The sequence below is a fragment of the Talpa occidentalis genome, unplaced genomic scaffold, assembly GCF_014898055.3.
Source record: "Talpa occidentalis isolate TD23 unplaced genomic scaffold, MPIMG_talOcc4v2.1 talOcc4.11, whole genome shotgun sequence".
NCBI lineage: Eukaryota > Metazoa > Chordata > Mammalia > Eulipotyphla > Talpidae > Talpa > Talpa occidentalis.
In genome coordinates, this window is record NW_023601104.1 from 32,430,920 (window position 1) to 32,443,261 (window position 12,342).

Here is a 12,342-nt window from a genome sequence, read left to right on the forward strand (position 1 = left end):
CCCAGAAACCATCTAAGAACTATCTCCCACTAACTGCACATATTTCTAAAACATTACCAACCCAATCCAAGAATTCTGAGATTGATTTCAAGAAGAATATTCTATTTAGGTATCCCTTAACTATTTTACAGCTGAAGGAAAATAAACTTCTCCATAACACCCCCCCACAACTATCTTATATAGGGGAAAAAAGATATGCTTAACAATTAATTTCCCTAAACTTTTATTGCCTCCTTGAGTTGTGCTGCATCTAAAATGGAGCTTATTTACCCTAATTCCAGTGTAACCTTGCTACATGATCCCACTCTTGGTCAAATTTAATGTGAGTGCTCCTTCCAGAATAAAGCAACATTAACAATAAATCATTATCAATGCGACCTAAAAAAGAATCCTCAAAAGTCTTTAATTCTCAATATGAAGTTTTTTTTCCTATTGCCATTACCAAATTTCAAAATACATTTCTCATACAAAATTTTGGGGGAAGATGGGAAAGATAGGGAAATGAGATCACCCTATGAGTTTATTATTTCCTTGCTGGATATTGGATGGAAACATTGCTGAATTTGTAAGCAACTCGGTGGGTCTCATTCTTGGTATTTCTGTAATGCTCCAGAAATACCACTAATTTCCTAATGAAATACCTTGTAATGAAAGCCATATGGAGAAGGATGTCTTGCTTATTGCCTACAACAGTGTGAGGCAAGGCTGGTTTCACATATTTATAGGTAGTGTGCCATGTTCCTAAATAGCTTCACCCCACCAGCCTTCATTTCCTCAGATCAGGGGATTGCCATGACACATAACAGAATTATACTCCCTCAGCACTCCCCTGAAGTTTGGCATGGCCATGTAACTTGCTTTGGCCAATGAAATATGAGCAGTACTGATATATGTTCTTCCTATGCAGGAGCCTTAAACAGTCATTTTTGAGTTACCACATCCTTTTTCCTGCTTGGAAATCCTTGAAGCACTCTGAGACAGAGCCTCCTTCAGCCTAAGTTCCAGAGTGAACCAGCCAACAGTGACCAGCCAACCCATGTGGGAAGTGGAGTATGAGCAAGAAGCATATTTTTGTTGTTATAAACAACTAAGAATTGTTTTGTTTTTAATTACTGCAACATAACCTACCTACTTGATTCAGAAATTAGTACAAAGGAAAGGATGCTCCCAAAACAGAAGCCTAAATTTTGGTATTGGCTTAGTGATCAGGCAATGAGTGGCAAGGAAATTGTTAATGGAAATTGTTAAGGGGTGATGATCCATGTTATACATTCGTGAAATATTTGGTAAAGATGTCCCAGAAATAATTGGAAAAACTGTCCTGGGAGGAACAGAGAAGACATTTTAAAATAAATACTGGCTGAGAATTTTCTAAAATTGGTAAAAGACAACAAACACATAGCCTCAAGAAGTACTAGAAACCCCAGGTAAGATATATAGAAGTAAAATCACATGTGGACATTCTATAGTTATATAGCTAAATACGAAAAAGAAAAGGAAAATCTTAAAAGTAGTTACAAGGGGGAAAAAAGGCACATCACCTTCACAGGAACATTAACAGTCGATTTTTCAGCAGAATCTATGAAAACTAGAAGATGGGGGTCACAATCTTAAAGTACAGTAAGAAAACAATTAACTCAGTCAAAAAATGGGCAGAAGAGCTAACAGATATTTCTCCAAAGAAGACATACAGATGGCTGATAGGCACATGAAAAAATGCTCATCATCACTTATCATCAGAGAAATGCGAATCAAAACTACTAAGAGATACCACCTCATATGATATGGCCCATATCAAAAAGACCAGAAACAAAAGGTTGGTGAGGTTGTGGAATGAAAGGAACCCTCATACACTGTTGGTGGGAATGCAGACTGGTCCAGCCCCTGCAGTAAATATAATGAAGGTTTCTCAAAATCTTAAAAGTGGATCTGCCATATTACCCAGCAATTTCACACATAGGTATCTACTTGAAGAATATAAAAATACAAATTTGAAGGGATATATGTACTCCTATATCCCTTGCAGCCTACACATAAAATAGATGTTATGGAAACAGCCGAAGTGCCCAAGGACAGAGGAGTATATCTGAAAAAAGTGATATATATATATATATATATATATATATATATATATATATAATGGAATCCTACTCAACTATAAAAAGGGATGGGCTCCTGCTGTTTGATACAACATGGATGGAACTGGAGAGGATAATGCTAAGCAAAATAAACCAGAAGGGGAAAGACAAATACAGGATGATCTCACTTATATGTAGAATATAGAGAAACATAACAAAGGGTCAGTCAAAACCAAACCAATAATAAACTCAACATGGTCCTCCCTTGGTGGCGCAGGCGGTTGAGTGCCGTGCTGTGAAGCTGTCTGCAGCCTCTGCAGCGTGGGTTTGATCCCGGCTGGCTGCGAGGGCCCCACAAGGCACGACAGACCTCTTCTGTCTCACCCGCTGCTCCCCTCAGCAGTGTATTTCGTCAGTCTGCCTGTTCTGTTCCCCACTCTGTCTCTGGTGAATCCTCTCACCCTCCCACACATCTGGCCTGTACCCTGGTTCTTGTATAAATAAATAAATAAAATCTTAAAAAAATAAAATAAACTCAATATGTGTCTCAAAATGGAGGCAACTAGGCTCCCAGGCAAGGTGGGAGCAGGGGAGGGGGGGGCCCAATGAAACATGATGGAGGATTGTTGGAGCACTGGTGGTTGGCAGGGTGTGAAAGTACACATTTATAGAAACTGTAACCCCTGGAACAGATACAGAGATGTAAATCTACTTCAATACACATAATTTATAAAGAAAAAACTAAAGTAGTATCACCTAACATCATTGATAGGTTCTCAGAAACTGCAACTTTAAGTGAAACATAAAGTGAATAACTTTGGTTGGTTCCTTAAAGGTCAGCCAGGATTGTTTTGTTCTCATCAACATTATTAGGAAACATTATCCATAGACCTGCTGCACTGAAATAAGAAAACAATGACTACAACCCTATCAGCCAAGAATTCTAGTTCCAGAGGGAAAAAAAATCAATAAATGTCCACAGATACCTAGGAATAAAATATCTATGAACATGTTCTGATATGGAGATTATGGAGATGATTCACTCCTTCAATACTGAACTGTTTTAACAAAGGGAGATATAAAATTTTGAAATAGGAGTTACTTGTTGAAAGTTACTTTCTATACTTGTATTAACAATAGAGCCCTAGAATACCAGACAGTGGTCTGATAGAAATATAATGCAAATCACAAATGTGAGGCACAGATAGAATTTTTCTGGGAGAGGTATTTTTAAAAAGTAAACAAAACAGGAGAAATTCATTTTAATGATATATTCTACCTAACACGGTAGGTCCAAAATATTATAATTTCAATATGTAATCAATATAAAAATTATTAATGAGATATGTTCTCTTTTTTGGTAATTTCAATTTAAGTTCCCTATAATTCAAGTTCTCAGTAGACCCATATGGTTAGTAGCTACCATATTAGGGCCATGAGGAAATACAACACACCTTACAGATCAACCAGTCAGTGGTTCTCAACCCTGGCTACGCATTAGAATGACCCGAGAGAGGAGCTTTAAAAGGCATTAGGGTGAAGGGCCTCCCCAGTGGCGCAGCGGTTGAGCGCTGGGTTGCGAAGCTGCCCGCGGCCTCTGCGGCGCCGGTTCGATCCCCGGCTGCTCCCCGGCCACCAGAGGAGGGTCCCACATGGCACGCAGACCTCTCCTGCCGCCCGCTGCTCCCCTCAGCAGTGTACTTCGGTCCTTCTGCCTGCTCTGCTCCCCGCTCTGGCTCTGGTGAATTCTCTCACCCTCCCGCGCTTCTGACTGTACCCAGTGCATGTATAAACAAAACAAACCAGCAAACAAATAAATAAAGCATGCCTCTATTAAAAAAATAAATTAATTAATTTAAAAAAAAAGGCATTAGGGTGAAGCAAGTGAGTCACTTATTCAGAGCATAAAATTTAAAGGAGCACAAAAAGTACTCAACAGTAAAATAAGTATCATGATGCAATATTTAAAAAATTTAAATAATTTAAAAAATATTATGCATAAACCCATGAAGAACAAAATATCAAAATTTTAAATAAAAACATACTGAATCTTTCCCCTTTGCCTCAAGCTCCAGTACAGCTCAGCGTGGCCCTGTATCTGGGGCCCACTCCAGATCAATTAAACCAGAATTTCTGGAGGAAGGACCAGGCATTATTTTTTATTTATTTATTTTTTGTGGGACCCTCGCCAGTGGCTGGTGAACGAACCAGAGCTGCAGAGGCTGCGGGCAGCCTCGCAGCCCAGAGCTCAACCGCTGCGCCACCAGGGGAGGCCCAGGCATTATATTTTTTTTTTTTTAAAGATTTATTTATTTATTTATACAAGCACTGGGTACAGTCAGAAGCGCGGGAGGGTGAGAGAATTCACCAGAGCCAGAGCCGGGAGCAGAGCAGGCAGAAGGACCGAAGTACACCGCTGAGGGGAGCAGCAGGTGGCAGGAGAGGTCTGCGCGCCACGTGGGACCCTCCTCCGGTGGCCGGGGAGCAGCCGGGGATCGAACTGGCACTGCAGAGGCTGCGAGCAGCCTCGCAACCCAGCGCTCAACCGCTGCGCCACCGGGGAGGCCCCCAGGCATTATATTTTTTAAAGCATGCAGATGACTCTAATATGCAGCCAGCAATGAGAGCCACTGTTCCAGTGCAATGTTTATCCTAATGCCTGCATTTTCTGATAAAAATGGACAATCATAATGCTGACATGTAATTTCTTTCACCCAATCTCAAAAATATGGTTTTCTCTTTTGGACTTTCAGTGATAAGGACTTCTCAACTTCACAAGGCAGCCATTTCCATTACTGTATAATTTCAGTGTTAATTTTTAGTTATTGGAGAAAAGTGTTAACAGATCATCTTCCAAAAAGAATAAAACCATGCCTCTTATAAGGAAAAAAGAATAAATAAATGATAAAGATTGTATTGATGAGAGAATTAGGTAGATGTCACAAACAGTACGAAAAAGAATTCCCCCCTCCAAAAAAATACCCACCAGATATCTATATAGGTCAGGAATATTGAAATGAATATGCAAATAGAAGCAAAACTGGTTCCTCCACAAGAGTGAAAGGGAAGAAAATCTATGGAACCTCAAACAGACTGATCAGAACTTGCTTGTTTCTGAAGCACCTACCACTTGTAGAGTTGCAAAATATCTCCCATAAAATCAAGACAATCAGACATTCTGCAGACAACACAGGTTTCCATTGATGTACAAATTAGTTTCTACACAACAAACTGCTTCCCTGTATATTTTTTTACTCATTGCCCAACCCATTTAAAATAGTGGTTTTCAATTTTTGATGTGCATGAGAATCACCCAGGAAGTGAGCTTTAAAAGGCAGAGCCTGAGCTTTGATGATGCCCATGAAAATTCCTTTTACTAAGCATACAAGATGATTCTGATGCAGGTGTTCAAGAATCACACTTCAAAAAACACTATCCTCAAACAAATCAAAACCCTCTCCTAAAGGTAGTCTTTCTAAACAGGTTTCTCACAATTGTTGCAGGTAGCTCCAGATTTCTAATCGCGGTCTTAGCGTAACACATTTCTTATACTTCATTTCTAAGATACAGACTATTTTTTTTCTCCCCATTCAAATTTTATAGGGCAGACAAGGAACTGTTTTTATATTATATGAACACCTGAAGAGAGATAAGCTGGGAATGCTGTAAGTATGAAATGTGTCTATGAGATGCAATAAGCTAAGAAAACAGACTTATAACAACTAACAAGAATGGTGCTTCTCATGCATTTTAATCAGCATGCTGATTTATTGGAACTCTATCTTGTTTTATTTAGATCTTCAAGTATTTCATAAAATGACTTTAGACATGTCAATGGGGGTTCATAAATATAACTGATTAATTATCCAAAATGGATAGGTAAGAGACTAGTTTTAACAACATATTACACTCTGACACATACACATACAAAGCCCAGCAAATGTGACTGATGAAAAACCAGCTCAGATGTCCCAGTTGTTGAAGGCAGTTTCCACTAGGGCATGCTTAAGATGTGTCCTCATAACTTGGTAAGATGCTCCCCTAAAAAGCAGGGTCTGTAGACCATCCCTGGCTCTAGTTTCAGCCCTGATGCAATCTTTTCAAGATAGGAGTATGCTGAGAAGAGACATAGTGACCATACTCAGGAAGCTTCTCAGTGCTTTGTTTCCTGCAAATTTCTCTCCAAAGAATTTTGGAGAGCTAGCAAAGTGGTATCCCCATCTAGGACTCAGAACTTTTGAATTGTGTCCTATTTAATATCCTGGAATATGGCTATTTGGTACCTTTAAGTAATTCTAACATATTGGGAAATTGTCCCCTATATTTCCTTTTCTTACAACTTCCACAGCAGTGTAGACATCATGTCCTCTCATTGAACACACATATGCACTAAGATCAATCTCATGAAAAATGAACGAGTCAATTATTCTACTAAGTATTGATGTTTCTAAGCAGCCTCAGTTTCCCCCCAGGTGGTCAGTCTCCTAGACACTGATCCCAAGAGGTATATATTAAAGTAGCAAAGACGTGCACAGGACAGGTCTCAACTCCCTTATCCAAAATACATGCCTTGTTTTACCAAAGCATTATCAGTTATAGCAGGCCATCATTAACACAGTGATATTTAGCTTCATGGATCATTTAAATTTATGCAAATATTTTGGTTTCCTTCCCTTTGGAATTAGCATGTGGCTATAATTTAATCTAGTACTTACAGTTTTAAACACTTTTCATCAGTTGGGAGGAGAAGCTGGCTATTTGAGCTGTCCTGTCCAGTCCCAACCTTTCCCCAAAAGTCCATAAATATGGGTCATGTTAAGAGAATTACTGCACCCTTCATTTTAGGCTCTCTCCTGCCCACCCTTTTGTTATATAGCAGTGATAGCAACATAAATGAAACTGTAATTCATATCATTCCAATAAAAATACATTCATCTTCTCTGCCCAGATTCATATCCAGAATGATAACAGCCAGGGACACCTCTGGCATGTTCAGGGAAGGACCTGCCCTCTGCTCCCTTGTGATGTTCTTTCTATCTCTCAGCTGCCTCTCTACCCTATCCTTATCTATCAGAAAATTCAAAGGCATTTAATCAACTGTGCCAGGGACAGCACTAAGTGTTACATATACAGCAGTGAACCAAAAGACAAGTCCCTGCCCTCATGAAACTGACAGTGAGTTGGGATGGATAGTCAGTAATATATAAATGAGTAAATGTGGACTAGCATGTCAACTGCTGGCAATCCAGGAAGGGGAACAGCAGTTTGGTAGCCATTAACACCAGAGATGAACAATGTCCTATTCCACTCACTCCTAACATGTCGCTTTGATGTCCAGCTTGTAGCAGGACAGAGGCCATCAGGCAGTTACTGGAACTAGGAGAACCAAGCAGTCAGATAGATTTTAAGTTGGCAGGCTGAAGGATAAGAAATTTATATTTTCCAGTGTTATGAGTCTAATTAAGCAGGTAAGATTCAAGGCTGAAATACATTTTTAAGCTCAGGAATTCAAAGACATGAACTACAAGAACTAGAAATCAATACACAAAGAGATAAACTCCGCCTTACACTGGCTAACATAAAGGGTAAACTACGAAGGAGAAGTTGGGTCAGCACTGGTATTAGACAAACACTCATGTGTGGGGGGTGAGGATGGACGGGAATGTGCCCTTCAGAAAGAAAAGAAGAGTAGCCAAGTAAGCCCCATGCCCTGGGAGTTCAGGTGCTTGGAGCCATTCTGACAGGCAGCTAATTCACAGCATCAGGAAAGTTCTAGTTACAAAGAAGGACAACCTGAAGACTAAGTTGGGGCACAGAATGATAGGAACTCAGAGGTTATCAAGCTAGAGAAAGGATGGCATGAAGAAACCCCATCAGCAGGTGACAGAACCCAGCAGAGGCTGACATGCAGAGATAGGACTTGTATCACAGAATTGATGAGATGAGACAGTGATAGTGTCAACAGGGCAGAGGCAGAGTTCCTGAGGTATAGGTCACAAAAAGATTTATCCAGAAAGATGCTCAGGCATGGAGTAAGCAAACAAGAGGAAAATCATTACAGAATTTAGAATATTCTGTTATATAAAAATAAACTGTTATATAAAAAAGGAAACCCCCATCATTAAATGCTCCAAGAATTTAGCTGATTTGATGCCGAAACCTACAGAATGTGTAATGATATTTGTAATCAAGAGGAACCACCCAGCTGTGTCTACACCTCACCTGAGATTTCAGGTAAGAAAGTCTTGACCTGCAGGTTAGCTTCAGTGGTATAGAAATAGTCCAACTGGTGTACCTTCTAGAGGGTTATTGCTACACATATATCCTACAGATAAGGCAATATTGACATGGCTGCCTGCAAGACTCTAGAGCCTTCTACTGCTTTCTATCCCATCTTACTTTCAAACCTTACTGCAATCATAGAACCAGAGAATGTTAGAATAGAAAAGAATAGATAATTTAATAGAAAATGACCAGGAGACAATCTACATTTTCTATAACTCATATTGAAATAGAAAAGATGAGCAAATATAAACTTTTCTTCTTTGTATTGCTTGATTTTCTCTGGAGCTTTAAGAAGACACTTTTCACAAGATGGCTAGGTTTTGTTTGCATTTATTGCAACCAGGTTACATTGGATGAAGAACACCAGTTGGTCACCTCTTCAGAAGAGGTGAGATGATACCTACAAGAGGGGATAACCTTACAGATGATAATACCATGACAAGGGTTTGCAAGGATAACATTATACTGACTCCATGTATACTGGGATATTTCTGGGAATACTGAAATTTGAGAAAAATCAAAAAAGGGGAAATGAAGGAAATTCTAGAAGTGAATTAATTAATAGGAAAGGGGACTTATCATTCATGTAGCCTCTTGATTCCCAGCCTGGGCACCAGAGACCCCAGGAGACTGAGGAAGGATGGCATGAGGAGCATGAATTCATGTGTGGACTCAGCATCACACACACTCACACACACACACACACACACACAAGCACACATGTGCACATACATCTATAACTTTTTTTTAAGTACGGGTCTTAATCTTTAGTATATAGAAGAATCACCTGGTGGGGGGGTGGAGTAGGGGGTTGGTGAAACAACACATTCCTGGATCCCAAGCCCAAAGATTCTGATTTTGTTGATCTAGGGTGGAGCCTAAGAATCTGTCCTCTTAAAAAATACCCAGGGTCTGATACACAGTGACCACGTGGTTATAAAACACAAATCACTTTTTAAAATTATTGATTCTAAAGTTGCCTATGGCTATTATTTATTCTCTTAATAGAAGAGATAATAATGTTTAGTAGTTATAAGATTGTGGCAGGCATGTGGTCGGCATATATTTAGGGAATGTAAATCAAAAGGTTTGGAAACACACAACTAGTTCACTTCCTTCATTTCAGAGATTAAGAAATGAAGACTCAGGAAGCTTATATGTAACACTCGAAGTTACAAAGTCAGCGGCAGGGACAAGAGCCCTGGTCTCCAGTCTTTGACTCGGGAAGCTTTCATTTCCACCTTGACCCAAGGGAAAACCCCATCAGGCTAGGAGGCAGTAATTCCAAAAAGGTCTAAGCCTTAGGCTCTATGGTGACTTATTTTATAGGTAACAACTGAGAAAAAAGTAATCCCAAAGCTTTTCACAGCTAACAGCTAGCTAGGGGCAGCTAGCTCTTTTACTTTTACCCCCTCAGGAAAGAACAATTTTTTTAATTAATCCATTCATTGAATCTATTTTTTCCTTTGATTAAAAAAAAGTTCAAAAATAGCTAGAAAAATACCCTGAAATTTTGCTTCCAGGTTAAAATTGGTGGGAATTTTCACCAACCACAATATAATTCTATATCTTGGTTTACAAGATGTCTCTGAAATCTTCAAGTATTTCTTCAGCTTTATGAAAGACAACTGTACCTGAAGGGGGGATATTTACTTATGAATAGGGTAGGGTGCACCCAAAAGTAGCAGAAATCACTCATATATGTGAAATAGAAAATAAACCTAGATAAGAGTCTCCAGAATACTGAGCTAAAATGTCTCTATAGACAAGGCAATTGTTAGGCATGAATTATACTTAGCGACAATTATCTTAAATGAATTCAAACAATTTTTTAAATGGGCTAATACAACTACCCTAGCTCAGTGGTAGCCTTTTGCTAGGAATGACTGAACCTATTCCTATATTCTGCTAAGTTGATTAATAAAAAATATTTATTACACAAATCCTTTTTGTTGACAAGTTAAAATGGAGCCTCATCTTTCATATCTCCCTGAAGATTGCCACCTTGTGAGATTGAAAATACTCATTAAATTCCATCACCAGACAGGCACAAATGAGAGGGTGATTGTTTTTAAGCATGTGAGGGGAATCGTTGGTAAACTCATTTGTTTGGATATCATTAACAGAACAATCGGTGAGGATCTCCAGGGGGTCCTCATGACCTTTGCTCGCAATCTCTTCATCATCCATCAAGAAATATCAACACCTAATATGCAAGGCGAGACCAATTTTAAGGTGAGGTGTTAATTAACTAACGATCCTGGTTAATTTCTATACAAGGGCTGAAAATACCTCATGCTGTATTGTAAACAAGTGCTAAACCATTTTTTTTTTATTGTAAGCAGTACATATTTTACAATGTGCAGGGTCAATATTGTAAGGTTCCCACTGAACCCGTTAGTTAAATTTAATAGCTTGAAACTTTTTCTTTGAAATATAGCAGACTTGTTTAAGTTGCTGCCATTCCGAACCCAAGCTTCAAGACAAGAGCTTTCTGAAGTTGGAGGTGAAACTGAAACATCACAATGGAACTAAAACAGAAAGACTGTCACAAGCAAAATCCTGAATATATTTTACTTATTTCAGATAATATAATGTCTGGTTAGAGAATCCTGAAGAGTACATGTTTTCAGATTCAGAGAAGTTCTGAGAACACAAGAACTATATGAGATAAAGAGAAGCAAAGAAACCTCAGAATATGTATGAGCCATCTACGCCTTCGTTTCACCAAAATGGGGCAGATATTTCATCCAGTAACCTTTGGAGCTTACAAGATGGCTTTAAAGATGTTGGTCCAAGAGATTCAGTTATATGTAATTGACTAGAAGGCTCCAAACTCTGGACAGGAGCAAGACCTGTACTAGAAATTTGAAAACACCAGCTAAACAGAAAATAGTGACCCCCAAGATCTGCATCTGATTCCCAGTCTGGGCCTTCATCATGTTTGAATGGCTCAAGTAGCTCAAAGGACTCACAAACCACAGGTGATTTTTCTCTTAGAAAACGGAAAGCCCTGGCCTCCCCCAGTGGTGCAGCGGTTGAGTGCTGGGTTGTAAAGCTGACTGCAGCCTCTGCAGCGCCGGTTCAATCCCTGGCCACCAGTGAGGGTCCCACATGGTGCAACAGACCTCTCCTGCCACCTGCTGCTCCCCTCAGCCATGTATTTCGTCTGTCTGCCTCTTCTGTTCCCCGCTCTGGTGAATTCTCTCACCCTCCCATGCTTTTGACTGTGCCCAGTGCTTGTATAAATAAATAAATCTTTAAAAAAAAAAAATGGAAAGCCCAACAAAAGCTTGATAAAAAATTAATTTTTTAATACTTTTTTTTTCGTTCAGCTAGAGCCTGGTCTCTCTAGTAACCGTAATAATGACAATTCTTTAATCTTCATTGTGACTTTGTGAGTTGGAAGATGACCATTTTTTTTCCCACATGACTGAAAAGAGTCAACAATAAATTTACCCAGTTACATCAAATTTCACTAGTTCTAAAGGCTCTATGCTTATCACTTATTTTCTAGATGTCTGCCAGACAGCATCATTTTGCCTGTTACTATAATGTACAAAATTCTAAACCTGCCTGCATGTAATCAGTTTAATCTGTCCAAATATAGCTTAATACTCAGAACCAGATAGTACTATGGGCTGAATTGTGCCCTCCCCAAATCCATGTATTGAAAACTTAACCCCCAATTCAATGATATATGGAAATGGGGAGTAATGTTTAAATGAGGTCATGAGGATCGGGTCCTTATGATGGTATGTAGTGTCTTTATAAGAGACCAGAGTGTGCATACTATCCTCCCTCCTCCGCTTCCTCCTCCTCTCCATTCTCTGCCTGTTACAGGGCAGGGTGAGGGGTACCCTGGAATCCCCAAACCTGCCTGCTCTAAATAGGTTCTGCCATTTGCCACATCAAGATAAAACAGAACATAGAGTGTTAAGACCTTCAATGGAAAATTGTATTTAATACAATTAGTGTG

The 12,342-nt window shown here is 39.3% G+C and overlaps 1 protein-coding gene and 1 long non-coding RNA gene across 6 annotated transcripts in view; one reads left to right on the top strand and one right to left on the bottom strand.

Moving 5' to 3' along the window:
- The window catches only part of IQCH (IQ motif containing H), a 207,870-nt gene that overhangs the window by 190,157 nt on the left and 5,371 nt on the right, over positions 1 to 12,342 (top strand). For 4 of the 5 annotated variants that reach the window (XM_037502778.2, XM_054688288.1, XM_037502780.2 and 1 more), the window contains 2 exons: positions 5,682 to 5,743; positions 10,490 to 10,598. In XM_037502778.2, the coding sequence (XP_037358675.1) occupies positions 5,682 to 5,743; positions 10,490 to 10,598 (171 nt within the window). Of the gene's footprint in view, positions 1 to 907; positions 1,445 to 5,681; positions 5,744 to 10,489; positions 10,599 to 12,342 lie in introns of those variants that run through there. The other variant, XM_037502779.2, reaches the window with a different exon arrangement.
- The window catches only part of LOC129144768 (uncharacterized), a 56,025-nt gene that overhangs the window by 3,053 nt on the left and 40,630 nt on the right, over positions 1 to 12,342 (bottom strand). The gene's annotated exons all lie outside the window — the stretch shown is intronic.